The following is a 20,800-nucleotide window of genomic DNA, read 5'->3' on the forward strand; positions in this document are numbered from 1 at the left end:
TTTCAGGTTTTTTTTTCCTTCTTTCTTTTCCCCCCCAAGTTTCTTGTTTTTCTTCCTCCTTTCCCTCTGCTCACTCCCTCCCGTCGCCTGCTCTCTCAGGATGTGAGGGGATGTTTAGAAATTCCACAGCCTACGCCAGCCACTGAGTCACTTTATTGGAGTAGCCTGCCCCACTTGCCTGATGCCTGATGCCTGTCTGATGGAGCTTCCCTTTGTCATGGCACCTGGAGTGCTGGGGCGGGGGAGGTGTCTTTTCTCTGTGCCTCAGTTTCCCCATCTGTAGAGGAAGTTCTGATGATCTGTGCAGTTGACTTAGCATTCACTCACTGAGCCGGCATACTCAGCATCTGGCACATGCAAGGAACTCTACCAGGAGCTGAGACTCTGTAGTGAGCGACTATCCTACCCAGGCAAGCAGGTACCCAGAAGGGGATGGGTTGACAGTGCATTCAGTGGAAGACCCAAAGGACACTGGAGGGGATCACTTTTCTTTCACCTGGGCCTGTAGCTGACTCCTTTGCTACCTTAAACTTTGGGTCTGATTCCTTTTCATCTCTGTACATGGATGTGTCAATCACTGATGGAGTGTCTATCTAAACCTTGGCCATACAAGGATGATGAGTCTAGCTTTACCTAACTTCTTTCTTCCCCTTCAAGGCTTAAGACAGCAAGATAAGAACCACTAAGCTGGGTGTGGTGGAGCATGCTTATAATCCCAGGTAGAACCATCCAGTCTGGGCTATATTGTGAGAGCCTGTCTGAAAGAAAAAACAAAGTATATTCTTAAAGTCCTGAAACAGTGAATCTTGCAGGCAGATCACTCCAGGAATCCAGACAACTTCCCCACAAGGTTATCATGACGGGAACTGAGATGACCCCTCAAGTTATGATGACTTCCCAGGACCTCACAGAACCAGACCTAAGATCGTGATGACCACATATAACACTACCTGCTTGGCTAGCCTCCCCTCTTGGTCTCTGCCCTAGTTTCTTCCTGTCTATAACCCTGTAGCTCCTGTCTGTACCTTCAAGGCAGGGTTCAGGTAACAGTCCCCCATTCTTCCCAGTGTGACCACTCTGAATATAGGAACTCCTTTCTTGATTCACTGTCGCTTGAGTTTCTGATTGAATGCTCCAGGCAGCTGTGGTAGAGCCTGGTATGTTAGGGCACTCCAGTGTCTGGTCTGTCCCAAGATTCCTTAACACTTTAGAAGGGTGACACTGAAGAGACAGAAAGACTTCCCAAGATCATCAGTCATTCTTTCAGGTTGTCTGGCCCCCAGAAAGACCAATACTAGTGTACTTAGGTGCCCTGCCCTGCCTTGCCATCTTAGCTGACCCTGTGACTCTCACTTCCAGGAGCTAAGTACCAACTAGCATTGTGTTCCAGTCAATCCATCAACCCCTCTTTCCCAAGGCTGCTGTTCCTCTTCCAGGGCCCCTGGTTGGTTCTCTTCCACCTACACCCCACTAGGTCCCTGATGCCAGCCCTCAGAGGGTTACTGGGCATTGTTTCAAAAGGGCTAGGAGAGTTAAGTGGAGCTGCCCTTCCTCAACTATTGAGGAAGCAGAGTTATGGGGTGTAGAAGGAGGTGTCCCAGGTCATACACAGCTAAATTCTGCCCCTTTCCACTCTGTCTTCTGTACCTCTGTGCTCCCATGTTTTTCTCCAGTCTCAGCAGGGCCCCTGGTCACAGAGCAGGGGGATCTGAGAGTCCATACTAACCACAGTTATTTGCCATCGTTTCTTGGTCTCATCCCAGTAGTAACTGCCCAACATTGTGTGGAAGAGAGGTCTCAGACTGACCCAGGCCACAGTGGGGGAATGAGTCTCTAGGAGGAGGGCTTGGCCTGAAGCTTGGTGGCTTCGGGGTCGTGAAAGAGCATGGCTGATGCCACAGGTCACAGGGTTGGGTCTGCACAGGATTTCCTGTGCCAAAGACCTTATCAGAAATCAGCAACTCCCTAGGTTTAAGCCTCCAAACTCCAAAGCAATTTGAGAGCGAGATTGATTGACAGCTATACCCCACAGCATTCACTTGGCTGTGTTCTTCCAAATCTTTAGAGCACCTGCTGTTGACCAGGATAGCCTGGGGGAAGTAAGGAGGAGAGTCCACTCCTTAGTCTGTAAAGGAAGTGAGGACACCTGGCCCTAGACTTGCTCAGGGACCTTACTTGAGCATTAGTTTCCTGGCTGGGCTCACTATGCCAAGGCCCTGGGAATGCTCCGCTTCAGATTCCCTCAGAACTGTACTCTGGCTAGGGAGAGGAAGCTGGTGGCCCTGGGCAGGGGACAGCTGGGGACCAGAGATGAAACACAGAGGAGAGGGGGTGAATGGTGGTGGCTCTCCAGGGAAGGTGGCGGTTGCCGGTTTCCGGCCAGCCCAGCCCTCTGCTGGCCCATCTGGAATCGTTTAACTTTATCACCGTTAACCCTTGTTGGGTATGGGGCCAGTTTTTCCTCCTCAGATTGACTGGGGGTACAGAGTTACATGGAACACCAAGGGACTGGTGAGCTGTCACAACTGAGGGCAGATTTGGGACCTAGAAACTAAAATTGGGTTCAGATCCCAGATTTTCCTGATTCCAAGCTAAATGACCTTGAACAAGACACTGAACTGCCTGAGCTTGTTTGCTGGTTCCAGGGCTGATTCACTGGTTGGCTGAGATTTGTGCTGTCCTGCAGGGGCTTAGAATGAGGCCTGAAAGAGTGACTGCTGGAAGGATGGCTTCCCTGAGTCTCACTCGCCCCTTCTACACTCTACAAGGATGGCAGGACAGCACCATCATCCTGGGGTGGCCAGCATGGCCCCAGCCCCACTGTGGTCAGGACAAGCCACGCATATTCACTGTTTGCCCATATCCTGGGAGATGAGTCTGGCCACAGTCCACCTACATAGAGAAGGTTGCTAGGAGTGGATGGACAGAACACAGCATGTGGATGACTTGTGGAGGACACTAGGACTTGGGGCTCCATACATCCCATCCCCACAGTCTGGTGACACACTTAAGGGTTAAGAGCCTGAGCTCCAACCACTTCTGCTCTTTCTTAGCTGTGTGACCTTCAGAATGTTCTGACCTGGGGACTTTAGAATGGAGACACCAGTGCCTACTTCACACGCTGTGAGAGACTGGAGTATAAGACACACAGGCATTTGGTACAAGTCTGAGAGCAGAATAAGAGATCCTCGGGTATGGCCAGGATCTGTGTCAGCAGTCACGACCGGAGGGGGCCACTCAATTTACAGCCACGGTGAGAGGCTTGTGACAGAAGAGCTCATGCCAGGCTGTGCTCATGCAGTGAGTCTCAGACAGGGACTACAGGCAAGTTTTGATCCCAGTTCTTACACCGGTGCCCTGACCTGAAGGAGAGGGCCAGGCTAAGTGAACACCACCCCCCAGGACATACCCTCACTGTCATAGCCAGAAGCAACACTCTGTGGGGTGAGCTGAGGAGCTGGAAAGGGAGCTCCCACAGGAGAAGCCTCTACAGGCCAGCACTACACCACAACTGGTCTCCCACGCTCCTGGAGTTGCCCTGCAGGCTCTCAGGGCAAGAGTGGGGTGTGAGGAAGCAGCACACATTCCAGATCTCAACACAGTATTCTTGGGTATCAGGGCATGAAGGGCCTTCTCAAGAATATGTCCATTGGACAGACTCAGAGAATGGGGGGGCTTGTCCAAGGTTCACAGGGGGGCACCTGAGATACAGTGTCTCTTGACCAGCATCCTTCCCTGCTATATACCCTGAGCAGACAGAAGCCAAAGGAATAGAGCAGGGATCATCTGGATCTCCTGGACACTGCACGGTGGCTGTCTGAGCAGGTGTGGGGAACCTGGGCCATCTTCCGCAGAGACTCATAGGACTCCTTCTACTGGGCCAAGCTGCAGCCAGTGAGGCATAGCAGAATCCCAGGAGACAGGGGATCTGATGCCCCCTATTCCACACTTACCTCAGCTCCTTCACCCAACCTTCCCCACCCTATATCAGTGCCCAGGACCACTGGGCACTGGGGTGTATCCTCCTACCAAACACAAAGGTTCAAAGACCAGCACAATAGCTCCGCCTTTGAAGACTACGTTATTTCTCCCTCATTGGGCATACTGGCTGTTGGGTCCAGAGAGGGACAGAACCTGTTTGAGGGCAACAGGTCTCCCGCAGGACCTCTCTGACTCACAATCTGTCATGTATCTCTCACCATGAAGGAAGTCCATTGAGTACCTACTATGTACCCTGCTTGCTCATCCTCAGAGCTCACAAGCAAACACCACGGAAATAACAAATTAATAAAACTAATTTGTGATTGGTACAATGAAAGAGATTGGGAACATGGGGGTTTTTGTTCAGATCACAGAGTCTCCCTTGAGAAAGAAACGTTTCAACTTAGACCTAAGGTTGAAAGGTCACACACAAAACAGGAGTAGAGATAGCGTTTGAAGCAAAGGGAACAGCATGTACCAAAGCTTTGAGCTAGAAAGACCTTGAAGTGGTAGATTGGGAGGAGGCATGATGCAGAGATATAAGGGTGGGAGGTAGTCAGAGGCCAGCATGAAGGCCTTGAAGGCCTGAGGGAGCCTGGCTTTTATTCTGAAGCCAGTAGGGCCACTGCTGCGTGAGGCCAGGTGGCTGAGATATATACCTCAGGCTGGGCTGCTTGTTGTGGGCAATCGTAAATAAGATTCTGGGTCCCATGCTTTGACCACTGACTCTCAGAGCCAGTTTTCCTTCTGGGCATCTGTCTGTCTGCACTGGCAAGTGCAGTGCTCCTTCCCATGACAAATCCTGTGCTTGCTCTGAGCCCTGGCTCTAGCATCCTCTCTAATCTTTGGTGTCTGTGGAGGAGGAGGCTGCCTCCCTTCTAGATGCCTCTGTTTCCCAGAAGGTCTGTGGCCTGGGTTATCAGAGACAAGGCAGTGAATCTGAATCTTCCTGTTATATCCTGGAGTGCCAGCAGATGGCAGCCTCACCTCTGGAGGGGCTGGAGGAGAGGGCTGTCTGGAAGGCAAAAAAGTCACACTGGGCATAGTGGCCCACGCCTTTAGTCCCAGCACTCAGGAGGCAGAGGCAGGCGGATCTGTGAGTTCAAGGCCAGCCTGCTCTACATAGTGAGTTCTAGGACAGCTGGGGCTACAGGGAGACCCTGTCTCAAAAAGGCCCCCCCACCAAAAAAAGTCACACCCACTCTGAGATTCACCTCTGCCCACTAAACATGGACAGGGTAGAAATTGTCAGCCCTGATTCTGAGACCACAAAGGGACTCAGAGAGGGAAATTAACCTGCCTGAGGTCACAGAGCAAGGTTGATGCCTGGCTTGCCCCAACCCTGACTCCTACAGTCTAGAGTGAGGGCATGGTGGGCTGCTACTGGCCCTGGTGCCCACTGATTTCCCTTAAACAAACCATTTCCAGCAGGAGCTGAGCCCAGGGCCATAAACCTAATGTGAAAACCAAGTTATCAGAGTGAGATCTTTATGAGGCCTTCCTCTCTGCACCCCACCCCTGGAGGCCCTGGGGTGTGAGAGCAGCCTGGAGGGAGAGCTTCCAGGGGGAAGAAAGAGGAAGGAGGGATTCAATAAACAGCCACTCCCAGAGATAAGAGACTGCCCAAAGGAAGAGGCTGTCCTGAGGACAGACAGGCAGCCAGCCACAGGGTGCTCCATGTAGACATGGAGCTACCAGTCCCCACTGGGCAAATTGGAGACACATGAGGCTACCAGTCCCCACTGGGCAAATTGGAGACTGGGCAAATTGGAGACACATGAGGCTACCAGTCCCCACTGGGCAAATTGGAGACTGGGGTCGAAGGTCACATAGCAGGCCAGAGGTGGATGGGGAACTGCAATGTCAGACCTGGACTTTAAAACAGGGTTATGTCTTCAGTGGAGAACTGAGGGAGTCACATCTAAGCTGCTCAGGCCTTGGGGGGTGGTTATCTGGGGTAGGGGGGGAGAAAAGGGGAGCCCCAAGGCTCTTTTGCATGAAGAGGAAGAGGAACAAGCTATTTGTTTAAGCAAAATCCAAGTTGTGGGCAGGGAGATGTCTATGCTCAGGATAGGCCAGCTGTGGCAGGAAGCAGATCTGCCATGTAGGCCACTGACTTGCTGTGTGGCCCCAAGAGGTGACTTCAACTCTCTGAGCTCATTTCTTAATCTGCAAAACAGAGATCTGTTTTGAACAATCACCTCTTCTTTCCCGGATGGGGGTAAGGATGAATGGAGGTGATACATGCAGAAGACCTGGCTAAACTTAGTACCTGCTTATCAGCAGTGCCATTGTCACAAAGTGGGGGCCTAGTCTGCTTTCTCAGAGGAAGGCCATGAAAAGGCTCGGAACTAGTACTCAGAAGGTCTAAGTTGGAGAAGTACTATGTCTGCAGTGTAGGGGGGATGCCTATCTTTTGAGAGTATAGTACTTGGTGCCTGCTGGCTTCATGGGCTTTGGGGTTCCCTGGCTTGCCCTTTCCCTGTCAGGAAAGTCTCTTACTGCTTTGGCACATCTCTGAGCCACCACAGAATTCTGGCCATGTCTTGATCACTCTGGATGCAACTTCTCTCTGTTCTAGAGAGAGGTCAGGTTCTCAGACTGGCCTCCTGCTCTCCATTACTCAGACTGGGTTATCAGTTCTAGGGGAACACACATTCCTTGTCTCTCATGGCCTCTTCATACTGACCCTTGGACCACAGTGCCTTCCCCGACTCCCCAGGGCCCCAATACGCAATTCATGTGTCACCCCTTCCTGCAAGACTTCTTTGGCCTCCTGCTCCTGGCCTGAACCAAGATGTAATGTCTCCTTTACTATGGACATTTAATTCCCACCCAGCACTGCAGGCACCCTAAGGCAGGGCTTTACCCTATACTGAACATAGTGTCAGCATGGGTGGGTCAGTATGTACAGGTCAAATAGATGAGTATATGAACAAATGAATTCCTACATCTACACTAAGCAGCAAGTCTCCCAAATACTCTGATCTGGCATACTCTTGGGATTACAGGGCATCAGCCTCCTGAACTTCCCAGCCAGCAATTCTTTACATGTCTCCCTTGATGGTAAAATCACTCTCTGCAACACCCACCTCAGGATGGATAGCCCTATAGTGAGCACTTCCTTGTGGATACATGGATTGGACTCTGCCTATAACTTTCTCCCAGGTCCTTTTCTGAGTGGAGACCAAAGCTCCAGACGACTTCCAACCTGGGTATGTGGGCCTCTTCTGCCAAGATAGTTGTGTGCTCTACTGTGTCATATGGTCATCCATGTAAGTGACAACCAGCTACTTTCCCTTCTACGAGCAGCCTTCATTTTGCTACATGAACTCAAGCTCTATTCTTTCCTTCTCGGGCCTCCCTGCATCCAGCCAGTCAATGGGCAGTTTCTCTTGAACAGAAAGGGGACCTCCTAGTCTTATTGCTATATACAATTGTGATTCTGACCAGGGCTACCTTTGTGCGCAGGTCACCTGTACAGTCACACAGGACTCAGCTTAAAAAGACCTCATGCTTGGCTGAAACCTACCATCATGAAATTTTACATAGTTTTAAACAGGAGACCTTGGATTTTCATTTTGTACTGGATCCTCCTCCAAGTTACAGTCTGCCCTTGCCCCATCTATCTGCCTTGAGAAGATGATGACTGGCCCTGGAGGGAGAGAGGAAGTCTAAGAGCTAAGACTTGCTTCCACTCTCCTTTAGGGGATACACATTATCTAGTGGTCCCTAGGAAATGTGAAAGGGTCAAATCTTGGCTCTTATGCATAGCTTCCTGGTCCTGAGTCCCATGTAGCGGAACCGTCATCTACTTCAGCTTTCCTGACCCAGAACCTTCTGAATCCTGAATTCCTGAATCCCTCCTCCAATTCCTCAGCCTTGCCCCCCACTCCCAGTCTGACCCTCAACCATTCCCTTTTCTGATCAAGTAGCGTTCTAGTTTGTTTCTTCATTGCTGTGACAAAATACTCTGACCAATACCAACTTGGGGAGGAAGGGGTTTATTTGGCTTACATCTCCCAGGTCACAATTCATCAGGGAGTCCAAGGTAGGAACTCAGGGCAGGAACCTGGAGGCAGGAGCTGAAGCACAGGCCAAGGAGGAATGCTGCTTGCTGACCTACTCCCTGGCCCATGCTCAGCCTGCTTTCTTATACAATACAGAATAACCTGCCCAGGGGTGGCATTGCCCACAGTGGGCTAGGCCCTTCCACATCACTCAAACATCAAGAAAATACCCCACAGACATGACCACAGGCCAGTCTAATGGAGGAAATTCCCCAAATGAATCTCCCTCTACCCAGGTGTTGACGTCAAGTTGACAACTAAAGCTATCCAGCACAAGTAGCTATAGAGTGTCTGCCTGTCTTCAGTGGAGTGGGGAAGAACACAGACATTTAAAATGCCAAAGGGGCCCTGTCATGATCAGTGAGGATTCATCAAACTAATGGCCAAAACACTGTTTGTTTTTGGTTTGGGGACAAGGTCTTACCATGTAGCCCTGGCTGGCCTGGAACTCGGTTATGTAGACCAGACTGGTCTTGAACTCACAGAGATCTGCCTGCCTCTATCTCCCTGGGATCAAAGAAATACACCACCATGCCTAGCAAAAACATATTTTTAATCAGTTGGACTACCTTGAATGTGAACTGCATTGGATAATAAAGACCAAAGAACTTGTATTAACTGAGTTAGACATGACAATGGTATATTTTGTAAGAAAATGTCCATGTATTTTAGAGATGCAGACTGACATGTGTGGGGTAAAATGACATGACACCTGACATTTTTTTTACAGTGCTTTAGGAAAAAAGCAGTTGATGGAAAAGGTGACAACCAGATGATTGTTGAAGCTGATGGGTTCATGACACAGTCCTACTTTTGTGTGTGCCTTGAGACTTCTCAACAACAACAATAATAATAACAGGTGAGGTGAGAGAGCATCAAGAGCATTAGTAAAATTTCCTAAGGTGTCCCCAGAAGACCCCCTGGTCTATGCCTTTCAGAAGTTTCTCTGGGGAGTCAACAAGGGAAACCCTCACCAGCATACAGACTGCTTATCTACATATGTACATTTCCCAAGCTTTCATCTGGGACCAAAGGGGTCGTGACCCCTGTTTCTCCCTTCAGAAAGAGGCCCTCCACCTTACAGAAGGAACCTTGTTTGAAGTCAGCCTTGCCCCACACCTCAAACTGGTGATCCCTACTGACCACCATGATCCCGGTGCTGTGTGCTGCTTGCATGGGGTTCATTCCTTCTCCAGTCCACGGCCCCTGGGAGCCAGTTTCTCCACCTGTAACCTGGGCTGGGTGGCGGGGAGGTCACCACGGCCACGGAAGGAGGTGTTGGGACATGTAACAGGGCCTGGACCCTCACCAGGCCGCGCCCTCCGCATCCCCAGCCCCCTCGGGCCCTGGTACGTCCACCTCCCGCTTGGGGTAGCAATTTGTCTCCTTTTGAACCCCTCGTCCCACCGGGCTTCCCTCTTTGATTCGCGGCCGGGAGGCTTCCCCCCGCTTTGAAATGCAAAGCCGCCCGACTGGGGCTGCTATAAAAGGCCGGGGTGGGGCGGGCAAGGCGGCGGGCGGCGGGTCCAGGTGAGCAGTCGCTGGTCGTCGGGGCGGCCGGCCCGCACGGCGGCTCCAGGGCCCAGCATGCGCCGGGGGACCCCGCGGCCACCATGTACGTGGGCTATGTGCTAGACAAGGACTCCCCGGTGTACCCCGGCCCCGCCAGGCCCCCCGGCCTTGGCCTGGGCCCACCAGCCTACGCGCCCCCGGGCCCGGCGCCTGCGCCTCTGCAGTACCCGGACTTCGTGGGCTACACGCACGTGGAGCCGGCCCCCGCGCCCCCTCCGGCCTGGGCCGCGCCCTTCTCTGCGCCCAAGGACGACTGGGCCGCCGCCTATGGTCCCGGGCCCGCGGCCCCGACTGCCAGCCCGGCCCCATTGGCCTTCGGGCCCACTCCGGACTTTAGCCCGGTGCCCGCACCCTCGGTGTCGGACCCAAGCCTCCTGGCGCAGCCCCTCGGCGGCCCGGGCGCACCGTCCTCGCCGGGAGCGCAGAGGCGGACGCCCTACGAGTGGATGCGGCGTAGCGTGGCGGCCACAGGCGGCGGTGGCAGCGGTAAGGACCCTTCTCTGGCCTGGGCCTCCAGACGGCTCTGGGCACTGGCAGGTGCCCGACGTGGCCAGGCCGTCCTCTCTTTGACCACTGCCCTGGCCCTGATTGGATTCTCTAGAGTGTGGCCCGCGATCCCTCTTGCCCTGGAGAGCCATTCTGCTTACCCCTTCTGAACCTCGGGCCTTTAAAGAGCTTTGAATAGTCCAACCAAACCTGTGTCACTGAGGAAACTGAGACCCCGCGAAGAGATAAACGGGTCTGTGTAAATGGCAAGGCAGGAACTAGAAGGCCAGACCCCAAGACTCTTTAGCAGCACTGGCTCTTCCCAGTCCCAGTCCCAGCCCCAGCGGGGCCCACAAGCCCTCACACGGACCACAGATACTCACACACCTATCTGTTGTGTGAACATGGGCAAGTCACTTCTCCCAGAAGGGCTCCCTATCTTACAGTGAAGAGATAGGGTCCTATCCTTTGGCCGACAAGTCCCCTTTAGTTAGGTCGGCCAGGGGTCCCTACCTAGCCTCCCCAGGGCTCTCCCTGAACTCTTGACCCTGGGGGAGGGGCAGTAGGAGCAGTTGGGAAGGTGGCTGCTGTTTGGCTCCTTAGCCTGTGAACCTCGTGCCCCCAGGCAGGCCTCTCTGATCCACCCTCTTCAAAGGCAGAGGGGTGGGCAGGACAAAGGCCCCGCTTAATGAGGGGCGGCTTGACCTTTATGGATCCCCCCCCCCCTTTGTCATGTAACAGGCTGTGCCTTGGCTCGGTAGTGACTCCTGTTGGTCAGAAAGTGAACAGGGCACCTTACTGTCCAGATTGTTTTGGCCTGTCCTGACAAAGGCCACCTGGCCTTGAGGGCGGGAAGCTGGCCTGCCCACCCTTTGATGTCCATGCTCTCCTTCCCTTCCCCCAGCTGGGAGAAGACCTGGGACTTCCTCCACCTCCCCCGAAGCTCAGTCTCCCCCATATACCCAGCTATTCTCCTGGGCAGATGCTGGGAGGGCTTATCAGTAGCTGTAGGGCCTGGCTATAGCCACATCCCCCTTTGAAAGTTCAGGAGACACTGGAGCTCCTGTCTGTCTCCAGGGAGATATGAGGGACAGGGCTGTGCTGCTTGCTTCTGTGACCTTGATTAACAGCAGCATTTAAAAGAACCATATTTTAACATATTTTAACTGTTAGATATTGCTGTGGGTGCTATCTTCCCCATATTTCAAAGATGAATAACTATGGCACAGAGAAGTTAAATACTAGCCCAAGGTCACATAACCAGGAACTGGCTGGGCAGACTGAGCACCATACCAGTGTTCCAATCCTCTATACAACTAATCCCTGGATGAATCACCCTTTCTGGGTCTCTAACCATGGATGTGAGGGGAAGAGGTTATATGGTGGTTTCTACAGACTCTTGAAGGATCTGATGGCAAACGTAAGGGAGAGAAAAAACATTGTATTCTTGAGCATACATGTTGGGGGTTCTGAAAGTCCCCTGAGGCTTTATCCATGAGCCCTGGGGTAAGAGTGCCGCACTGGATGATGTGAGATGAGGTGTACAGGCCTTTCTCCCAGCATCCTGCAGTCTGCCAAGGAAGTGTGGAAAGAAAGGCACCTTTCCTTTTTTCCACTTGCCTTTTCCTGTTGATCAGGTGGCTCTGAAGGATGGGGAGGTTCCCCTCAAGTAGAGTCTTAGAGAGAGGCCATCACTGTGTGGTTGTGTGAGCAGAAAGGAGTGGGCAAGATGGGGGCAGTCAAAGGAATGGAGAGAACCACCCAACTTTGGTGAAGTTTGGGGTCACAAATCACCTTGCTTTTGGATACTTATCCTCTTCCTTCTGATTCTTTGTATGCCTGGATCCTTCTCACCTTTATATCTGAATGGTCACCCCCTCTGAGAGGCCTCTGTGATTCCCAGATTAGACTCTCCACCTCCATTCCCTTTGGTGACTTCTACTAAGTGCCCTTTAGAACCCTAACTTCAATTCTAACTTGTTCTCCTATTTCCACATGTGTTTGTATGTTACCTGTTCCCCTAAAAGTCCAGAGCCATGTCTGTCTGACCCATAATTGCTTGGGACACCAGTTCAGTGTATGGAATCGGGTATGTGCTCAATGCATTATGTTGGATGAATGGATAGGGAAAGTGGGGAGGGGGAGCAGGAAACATCTCAGGAGACCAGGGAAGAGGTAAGATACAAGTTTTCCTGACTGTCTAGCCAACAGTTCAGGCCAGTGGTGGAAGCTTGACTGCCCTCTCCCCACTTGGCCAGTGTTCCTGACTGAGTAGCCAAGGCCGGTTGCAGTTTCATTTTATTCTAAGTAAGGGTGCTGGATGTAGAAGTGGGAGGGAGGTGGTACGCTTCAGTCAGGCTGTGGTCCATTATCAAGTATCAGCTGCTTCTGAGGGAGCTATGTCACTTCTGGAACCAGTGTGGGAATGATTACAAGGGGCTTTGTTGTCTGTCTTGCCCTTGCATTTAAAATATAAGTGTTTATGTCAGGTTGCTGTCATTGTCCATCAGAGGTTCAGCGTGATTTCTTGTGTCTGAACAGTACTTCGCAGGGCAGTGGCCTGCTGGGGTGGCTGAGGACTCGTGGGACTGGAAGGTGTCTTCTCAAATGATGGGATTGTTGCAGTGGGGTTTTGATCCTGCCCAACCTGCAGATGGGGAAAATGGGACAAACTAAAGGATAAATACTCCCCTTCCCTCTCCCTTACCCCATGGCCACAGTCATTCACTATCCTGGCCTCTCACTTCTGACCTCTCAAGGATGCCCCAAGCCATCTTCTCAACCGTTACCAGACTTCCCTCATCAGGGCTCATGTTGCTTAAGAGCATTCTCTGGCTCCCCAAGATCATATAAGTACCATGTCACTGATGAAACTCCAGCTCTGTTTCTGGCATCCAGAACCCTCTTGAGAATTGGTCCCACCAATATTGAAGATCCTTTTCCAGGAGTTCACCCAGAACCCAGGGGCTCAGTGGAAATAGGAGCTGGGGCTAGGGAGACTTAGCTCTGGGACTGCGTTTCTGTTAGAAGCTATGTAGTACAGATGCCAAAGCATGCAGTTGGAGGCCAGAGGACAACTCTGTGGAGTTGCTGCTCCACAGAGGACAACTCTGTGGAGTTGCTGTGGGTTCTGGGACTCAAACTCAGGTTGTTAGGCTTGTGCAGCAAGTGTCTTTACCAGCTGAGCCAACTTTCTGGCCCCAAACTTAAATCATTTCTTGAAGCCATAGTGTCTGTAAGTCACAGCCCAGCACCAAGCAGGCAGTGGACAGTCAGTGCCAATTCTTGGCAGGTACAGGAAGCATATGCCTCACACTTTCTGCACCTACATTGTGGACCCTTCACTTATCATGCCCCCTCGTCCCTCTCCTGCATTTTCACCAATATAAATGCTGCTCCTTCTCTGGGACCACCTCCTTCAGGAAGCCCTCCTTGACTCTCCCCCTTAAAAGCACTATATCAGGCCCTTGTTTTAGCAATCTCTATCACTATCTGCTTTCATCAAATTGCTTATTTCTACTAGTTGCCTTCAGTAATCCCGTCAAGGACCAGACTTAATCAATCCCATCCTGCCCTGCCTTGCACATTAAGGTTCATCGTGCTGGCACTCTGGTGAGAACTCTGCATGAGTAATTTTTCTTAGGTCTCATAATAACCCCAAGAGATCTAAGGATCTATTATTGGATACCTTTTACAGAGGAACTTGAAGAGGCTCAAGGAGGTCAGATGGCTTGCCCAAGCTCACATAGCTAGGGTATGGCAGCACAGGGGTCCAGCTAGTCAAGGGTCTGTCAAACAAACCTACATTCTCAGGTACCCAGCCAGAGAGCCCCAGAGAACCCCTCCCCCATGCGCTTCCCAGTCAATTCCCCGCCAAGTGGGGAAAAAGAGGCTAGGCTGGGAGGAGTTGGGAGAGGTGGGAGGGAGGGGGGGAAGAGAAGTGGGGGAGAGGAGAGTGGGGTTTAAAGCTGGCTTTCTTTTCTGCATATGACACCTCAGCTCTCAGATGTAGCTGGGAATGACCTAGTTAGAAGGTGGCAGATTTTTTTGTTGTTGAAAATCCCCCCACCCACAGCAGATCTTGCTGCTTAGAACACTGGAAGTCATTCTGACGTCCAGACAGCTTTGTTAGCAGCAGAGACCAGCTTGTCAGAAGGAAGTCCTCCTGAGCTGGTCTCTCAGGTGTCTGCCTGGGAGCTTGGGGATTCCAAAGCTGAAGCCTCAGTGACATCTGTAGTCAGGGTCATCACCACATTATGCTAACCTTCTGCCCCCACCCCCACCCCAACCCTCATCTTTGCATCAGCAGAAAGAAGGTGCAGCCTGAGGTTGCTGCTCTATGTTCCCCAATCCTCCATGCCTGCCCCGGGCTTTTGAACTTAAACCCAGACTCCTCTGTCAGAGGCTCTGCTAGCCCTCTGCAGCTTGGGCCCTCTCTCCCTCCCTTCTTCCCTCCATCATTCTCTTCCTTTCTTCCTCCAGAAGGAGGTGGGGACTATGGCTGAACAAAGGCAGGAGGATTCTTAACCATTCCTGAGATGGAAGCTTCCCTCTCAACCTTCAGGTCTTGGCCTGTGTGTTACCCCTCCAAGAGATCTCCCTAAGGCTAAGTAAAGAAGACCTGCCTTCCTACCGACTTAGTCCAGCCCTCAGCTCCTTGTTCATCGTCCTCCACACCCCTGCCATGGGAACAGGGATCGGATCAGTGCTGAGCACTTGGCATAGTCAGGACAACATGAGCTGATGTCTCCCAGGTGCTCAGTGTGAGCTCAAGATTTCTGACCCCAGAATGGTACACTTCTCCATTGGCTTTGAGGCTGTAGGAAGCTGAGGGGACAGTGGCAGGAAGGGCTGCTTTGGAAGTTAGTCCACCAGCCCAAGGAGTGAAGTTGTGTGCTGAGCTAGGGATCCCTGTAGAACAACTTTGGAAGAATGATCAGGAGGCAGGTGCTGGACCTTTTGCAAGCTTAGTACTGTTAGGGATGCTAGGCAGCCTGGGCCCCTGGTTGCTGTCCTGTAGAACTTCTGCTAGTGTAGAAATGCTCCAGACTGTCCTGTAGCCAGCCACTACTACATATAGCAGTCGAGCACTTGAAATCCGGCTGATGGGACAAAGACACAAATTTTGTACAATATGAAATTCATTTCAGTTTAAGTAGCCACATGTGGTTAGTGGTCACAAACTGGACAGCATGGAGAGCTAAGCCCTCCTAAGAGGTCTTGGAAGGGCAATCCATTCCCAGCGGGCTTCTTGCTCTCTCACTGAGGAGCCTTGCTGCCTCTTTTAGCTCCTTTGTCAGATCATCATGATCATCTTCATTTTTATTATTGTCACAGCTGGCTTTTATTAATTACCTTGCAAATAGATGTTCCTATCTGATCCTATAAACATTGTAGAAAGAAAGCAGCCATACCTTCATTTTACAGATGAATACAGGAGGATTCAAAGAGCTCAGTGGGGTGACATGACGTAGCTCATGTACGCCCAGTTGTAGTTCAGTTGGTAGAATGTTTGTCTAGCATGCATGAATCCCTGGGTTTGATCCCCAGCACCACATAAACCAGGTGTGGTAGCTCATGTTTGTAATCCCAGCAGGGAGGTGGAGGAAGGAGGATCTGAAGTTCAAGGTCATCCTCAGGTATGTAGCGAGTTTGAAGCCAGACTGAGCTACAAGAGACCCTGTCTCAAAAGAAAACAAAAATAAAGAACCAAAAGAGCTCCACCTGTTTCATTGGGGACATACCACTGGTATGTGGCCAGTCTGGGTGAGGACCTTCAGGGCCATCTAAACTTAAAGTTCCTTTTTTGGGCTGCCTCCCAAGGTCAGGTCTGGATGTGGGCCTTGAGGAACATAGAGTAACCAGTGATGTACAATGGCCTGGGAAGAGCAAGGTGTAGCTATGACAGAGAACTCTGACTAGGAAGGGGAGGTGGTTCAGGAGAGGCTTAGCCAAGCTGCCGGCTTCCTCATTAGCCAGCCTGGCCATGCTTCACACCCCAGCCCTGCCAACCCAGTCTGCCGGGCCCTCCTCCAGGGCTTGAGTGAGGAGCCATGATGTAACAGCCTATAGTTACCCTTCAGCCAACACAGGCTGACTGGCTGACCCAGCACAAAGCCCCATGGTTCCAGAATGGCTTTCACCATCCTGGGGGCTGCGCAGGCTGCTGCAGTACAAGCCCTGCCACTAGTGGGCAGATGGGAAACAGACCCAAATTGAGACCACTCGGCAGCTGGTGTTCCAGTCAGAGTTCCCACTCCCAGGTCAGTATGTTCTTTGGTCTGTGACTTCCCATCAGGCGACATCCCTCCTGCTCCCATGGGAGCACTCCAACATCCGCTTCTGCAAACAGCTCAGTTCTGATTTTTGGGCCCACAACCCTTTGGTAGAGAGGGGACCAAAGAAAGCTCATACATTTGTCTGATCTTTCCACTGACATTGCAGGCTAGACCACCTCCCAGCTCTCTGCCTTGGGGCAAGATTTGGATCCTTAGTGAGCACCTGTCCTTTACAAACCTTGTAGGAGGACAGAGCGTGTGCCATTACAGGGCTGCTTGTACCCTGCCAGCTTAGCAGCCCTCTTGTGTTAATCTGGATGACACCTCACAAGTTTTAAGTTAAACTTATTTGCATGTTGTGGGTGGGGATGTGGAGACACAGAATAGAGAAGGGGTCGGCCAAGGTCCTGTCCAGAGTCAAGGCAGGGTTGGTACAAATCTCTCAAGCCAGAATGTATTCTCTGGGACTCTCCCAGTCTCCACCTGGGAAAGATGGCAGAAGGTGCCCAGATGCCTGTGGTAGGAGGCAGGGAAGGTGTTCTTCCAAGTGCCTCTTGAACCCCCTCTGTCTTTCCTGTCCCTCTCTTTGCTCCTTAGCTCAACAGCTGTCCTCAGCTAGTGACCTAATGACCTCTCTGGACCTGATCTCCCATCTGGAAAAAGAAGACTCTGGGAATAGTATTGAATGACTGCCTTTCCCCACTTCCCTAAGCACCTTCCCAGTGGGGCACCACAGACATGGGTGGGTGTATCATTGCCTCTTCTCTGCTTGACTGGAGGGTGTGGGGGGGCATGCCATACCCATGAGTGAGCCTGGGTAGTGGGTGAGCAGTAAGGGGGTGTGGCTCAGAGTTGCACAGAACTTGAGTATAGAGGGGCTGGGGATATAACTCAGTAGAAGAATGCATGCCTAGCATGCATGAGGTTCTGGGTTCCATACCCAGCACCATGGGAAAGGGGATGGGGGAAGAGAGAGAGGGAAGAAAGGAGGGAGGGAAGGAGAGAGAACAAAAAGAAAGTACAGAAGGCCCTTAGGGGGGCCCACTCCTCTTCAGGAGAGACTAAGGCCCACAGATGAGGGGCACATTGTTCAAGAATACTCCAGCTCAAGCTAAGGATGAAAAGGCTGAGGTATAGTTCAGTGGTAGAGCAGTTGCCTAGCATGTACAAAGGCCAGGATTTGGTCCTCAGTACCAGCCTCCCAACCCCCCAAAAGTAGAGATGTCAGAGAGCTGAGGACATATTAGATCTGGGTAGAGCTTAGCAATTAGTTTTTGGTTTTTGTTTGTTTATTTGTTGTTTTTGCCTACATATATGTAAGTGAATCTGTGTCATACAACGCCTACAGAGGCCAGAAGAGGGCATTGGATACTCTGGAAATGGAGTTAAAAACACTTGCCATGTAGGTGCCGGGAACTGAACCCAGGTCTGAACCTGCAAGAGCAGTGCTCTTAACCACTGAGCCATCTCTCCAGCCTCAATCAGAATTTCTAACAAATTTCCATGCATACATGTGTTTATGTATGGGGTAGGGGTAACATAATATATAGCCACTTGAGGCTGGCCCACCCAGTGAGAGATCAGAGATGGTTTGAGGCTGGACTTGTGGCACATACGTCAAGGGTCAGAGTTAGTCATCCCTTCTAGCCACAAACTCAACAGGAAGTGCTGACCCAGAGGCCAATAGATTTTCTGGGAGCCACTCTGTTTTGGAGCAGAGGCTAAGCTGTCCTTGTCTAGCTCATGCTGAATGAGAGCCCCATCACAGCTCCTGTCCCTGCCTTACAGCTGGGCAGGCCTGGTGTCTAGACTCTCAGACTGGGAAATCAGTCTCAGAATTCTTTCAGCAATAATAACAAACACAACCAGAGAATCAACAAACATTGAGAGCTTCCTGCTTCCAAGTTGGAAAGGACCTTACAAATAAACTGTCTCATCCAGCATACCGCCAGGGCATAGCTGCATTGCTTGGTGTTCCTACAGGTGGCCACCCCACTACCATTGAGAAGGAGTAGGCTGTGCTTCTCTCTCTATGTACCTGCTACATGTCAGATATCATATTAGGTACCATCTCCCCCTCCCAGGTATACCCCTGTATACCTTGAGGCTGGAGAGAATTATGGGAGACCATCCAGTGTGTGATAGGACAGATGCACCTGGCTTTTAATTTATTTATTTGTTTTGGGGGTCAATGTGCTTGTCTCAGAGATTAAGCTCAGGTTGTTGGGCTTGATAGTAAGCACCTTTATCTGCTGAGCCATTTCACTGGCCTTAGACCTGGTTTGGTTTTGTTGTTTTTTTATTTTTATTTTATGTGTATGAGTATATTGCCTGCACGTATGCAAATGCAGCATCTGTGTTGTGCAGGGCCCTCCGAGGTCAGGAGAGGGCATTGGATTCCCCTGGAACTGGAGTTACAGGCAGTTGTTAGCTGCCATGTGGGTACTGAGAATCAAACCTGCGTCCTCTGTAAGAACAGCCAGTGCTATTAACCACTGAGTCATCTCTCCGGACCCTGTTGTTTTGTTGTTGTTGTTGTTGTTTTTGTTTGTTTTTTGTTTTTTGTCCTTTTGAGACAGGGTCTCCCTGTAGCCCCAGCTGTCCTGGAACTCACTATGTAGACCAGGCTGGCCTTGAACTCACAGAGATACTCCTGCCTCTGCTTCCCAAGAGCTGGGATTAAAAGCGTGTGCCACCACTCCCGGCTGCCCTTGTTGTTTTTAAAGAATTATTTTTATTATTTTTGAAGGCAGGTGTGGTGGTACACAACTTTGATCCTAGCACTTGGGAGGAAGAGACAGGCAGAGTTCTGTGAGGCCTGGTCTGCATAACAAGTTTTAGGCCAGCTGGGGCTACAGGGAGACCCTGTCTCAAAAGGTATTTTTATTATTTTTAATTATGTGTATATGTGTATGGAGGTGTATGCACTTGATTGCAGGTGCCCAGGGGGACCAGAGGAGTTGGGTGTCCTGGAGCTGGACTTACAGCAGTTGTAAGCTGCCTCATGTAGGGGTTAGGAACCAAACTCAGGTCCTCTGGAAGAGCAGCACTTACTCTTAAATGCTGAGCCATCTCTCCAGCCCCCTAGATCTGGTTTTAAATCCCACTGCTAGGTATATAAGCTTCTCTGAGCCTCTGTTCTTATCTGTAAAATAAGGATAAGTTATACCATCCTGGAGTTGTTGAGGCACATATATAAAGTGCCTTGTTTGGCCATGTTTGGCTAGCCTTAACGATTATCTTTATTTTACAGATACAGAAAATGGGGCGCAGAGAGGTGAGGCAATGGTCCTCAGCCATCCTGACATGTGGGTTCCCTTAACATCCCTAGTGGTCTGCTTATACAAACAACCACACACCAGGGTCACCTGGAGAGCTACCCAAGTACTACACCACAGGGGCAGGTGTCAGCCTCTCCCGTTCCAAATTTGGGGGCCAAGATCTTTGTGACAGCTCCCAGGAGTCTTGAAACTGTGGGCCAGGCATTGGGAGCCATTGGCCTATGGCTTCCCTGGACCTTGACTGCATGTGTTGTTGAGATGAGGCATTCCATGCATGCCTCTCAAAGCAACCCTCCACAGGGACAGGGCATTCTGTGCATCCCAGAACCAGAGCAGAGAGCAAGCCTGCCACTTAGGTGAGTGACCCGATGCTCTTCACAGTGCTCACTCCTGAAGGTCTACGTTCCCCACCTCCCCTCCTACCCACTCTCACTGGCATCTGGCCCAGAGGTTACTCATTATGTGGCTGGGAGTGGCTGGCCCCTCATCAGACACCTGTTCCAGAAGCCTGGACTTCCCCCTTAGCCCCAGTGTCCCAAGAGCCTGTAAATCATTCATCCTGATTCCTTCCCTGCCCTGCTGCTCTCACGCACCACCTTGCCCTTCCTCTCTGAGTTTCAGAGGTGGCACGGGTGCTCGAAAGAGGGAAGAAGGGAGGATGCAGTCTTGAGTTCTGTGTAGAGTTGCAGCTGGAACCCAGGCTACTGACTGTCACTAAAAATACAATTCATATGTATGGAGGAGAGACTCATGAGGCCCCACCCCCAGCTGAGATGCTATTGGCAGTTGATGGCTGCTGGGGAAGGGAGAGTCATTTTTCTTTGATGTGGCTACTGGTAGGTTGCCCATGCTCTAGCAAATGGCTCCATACTCATGTACATACAGAAAGCACTAACTGGACTAGTGGGTTATTTAAAAAAAAAAAAAAAAAAAAAAGGAGGAAGAGGAGGAAGAAGAGGGACATAAAGTTGGGAGGGGGTGAGGGTCTCCTAGTGAAGTTGGACAGGGGGAGTGGGGGTAGATATGATGAAAATATATTGTATACATGTATGAAATTCTCAAAGAACTAACAAACTTTATTTTTTGTTTTGTTTTGGTCTTTTTGAGACAGGGTCTTCCTGTAGCCCCAGCT

General features: G+C 51.1%; 1 protein-coding gene across 3 annotated transcripts in view; it reads left to right on the forward strand.

The window, feature by feature from the left end:
• Cdx1 (caudal type homeobox 1) overlaps positions 1-20,800 on the forward strand; it is a 30,260-nt gene that overhangs the window by 2,042 nt on the left and 7,418 nt on the right. Inside the window, exons 1-2 of one of the 3 annotated variants that reach the window (XR_003846478.1) lie at positions 7,169-7,256; positions 8,782-8,910. Coding sequence is in view for 1 of the 3 variants with exons in the window: in XM_008849384.2 (XP_008847606.1) it covers positions 9,665-10,109 (445 nt within the window). In the remaining 2 variants the exon portion in view is untranslated. Of the gene's footprint in view, positions 1-7,168; positions 7,257-8,781; positions 8,911-9,578; positions 10,110-20,800 lie in introns of those variants that run through there. The other 2 variants (XR_003846477.1, XM_008849384.2) reach the window with 2 other exon arrangements.

This window comes from Nannospalax galili, unplaced genomic scaffold (genome assembly GCF_000622305.1).
Source record: "Nannospalax galili isolate Female #2095 unplaced genomic scaffold, S.galili_v1.0 scaffold704, whole genome shotgun sequence".
Lineage (NCBI taxonomy): Eukaryota > Metazoa > Chordata > Mammalia > Rodentia > Spalacidae > Nannospalax > Nannospalax galili.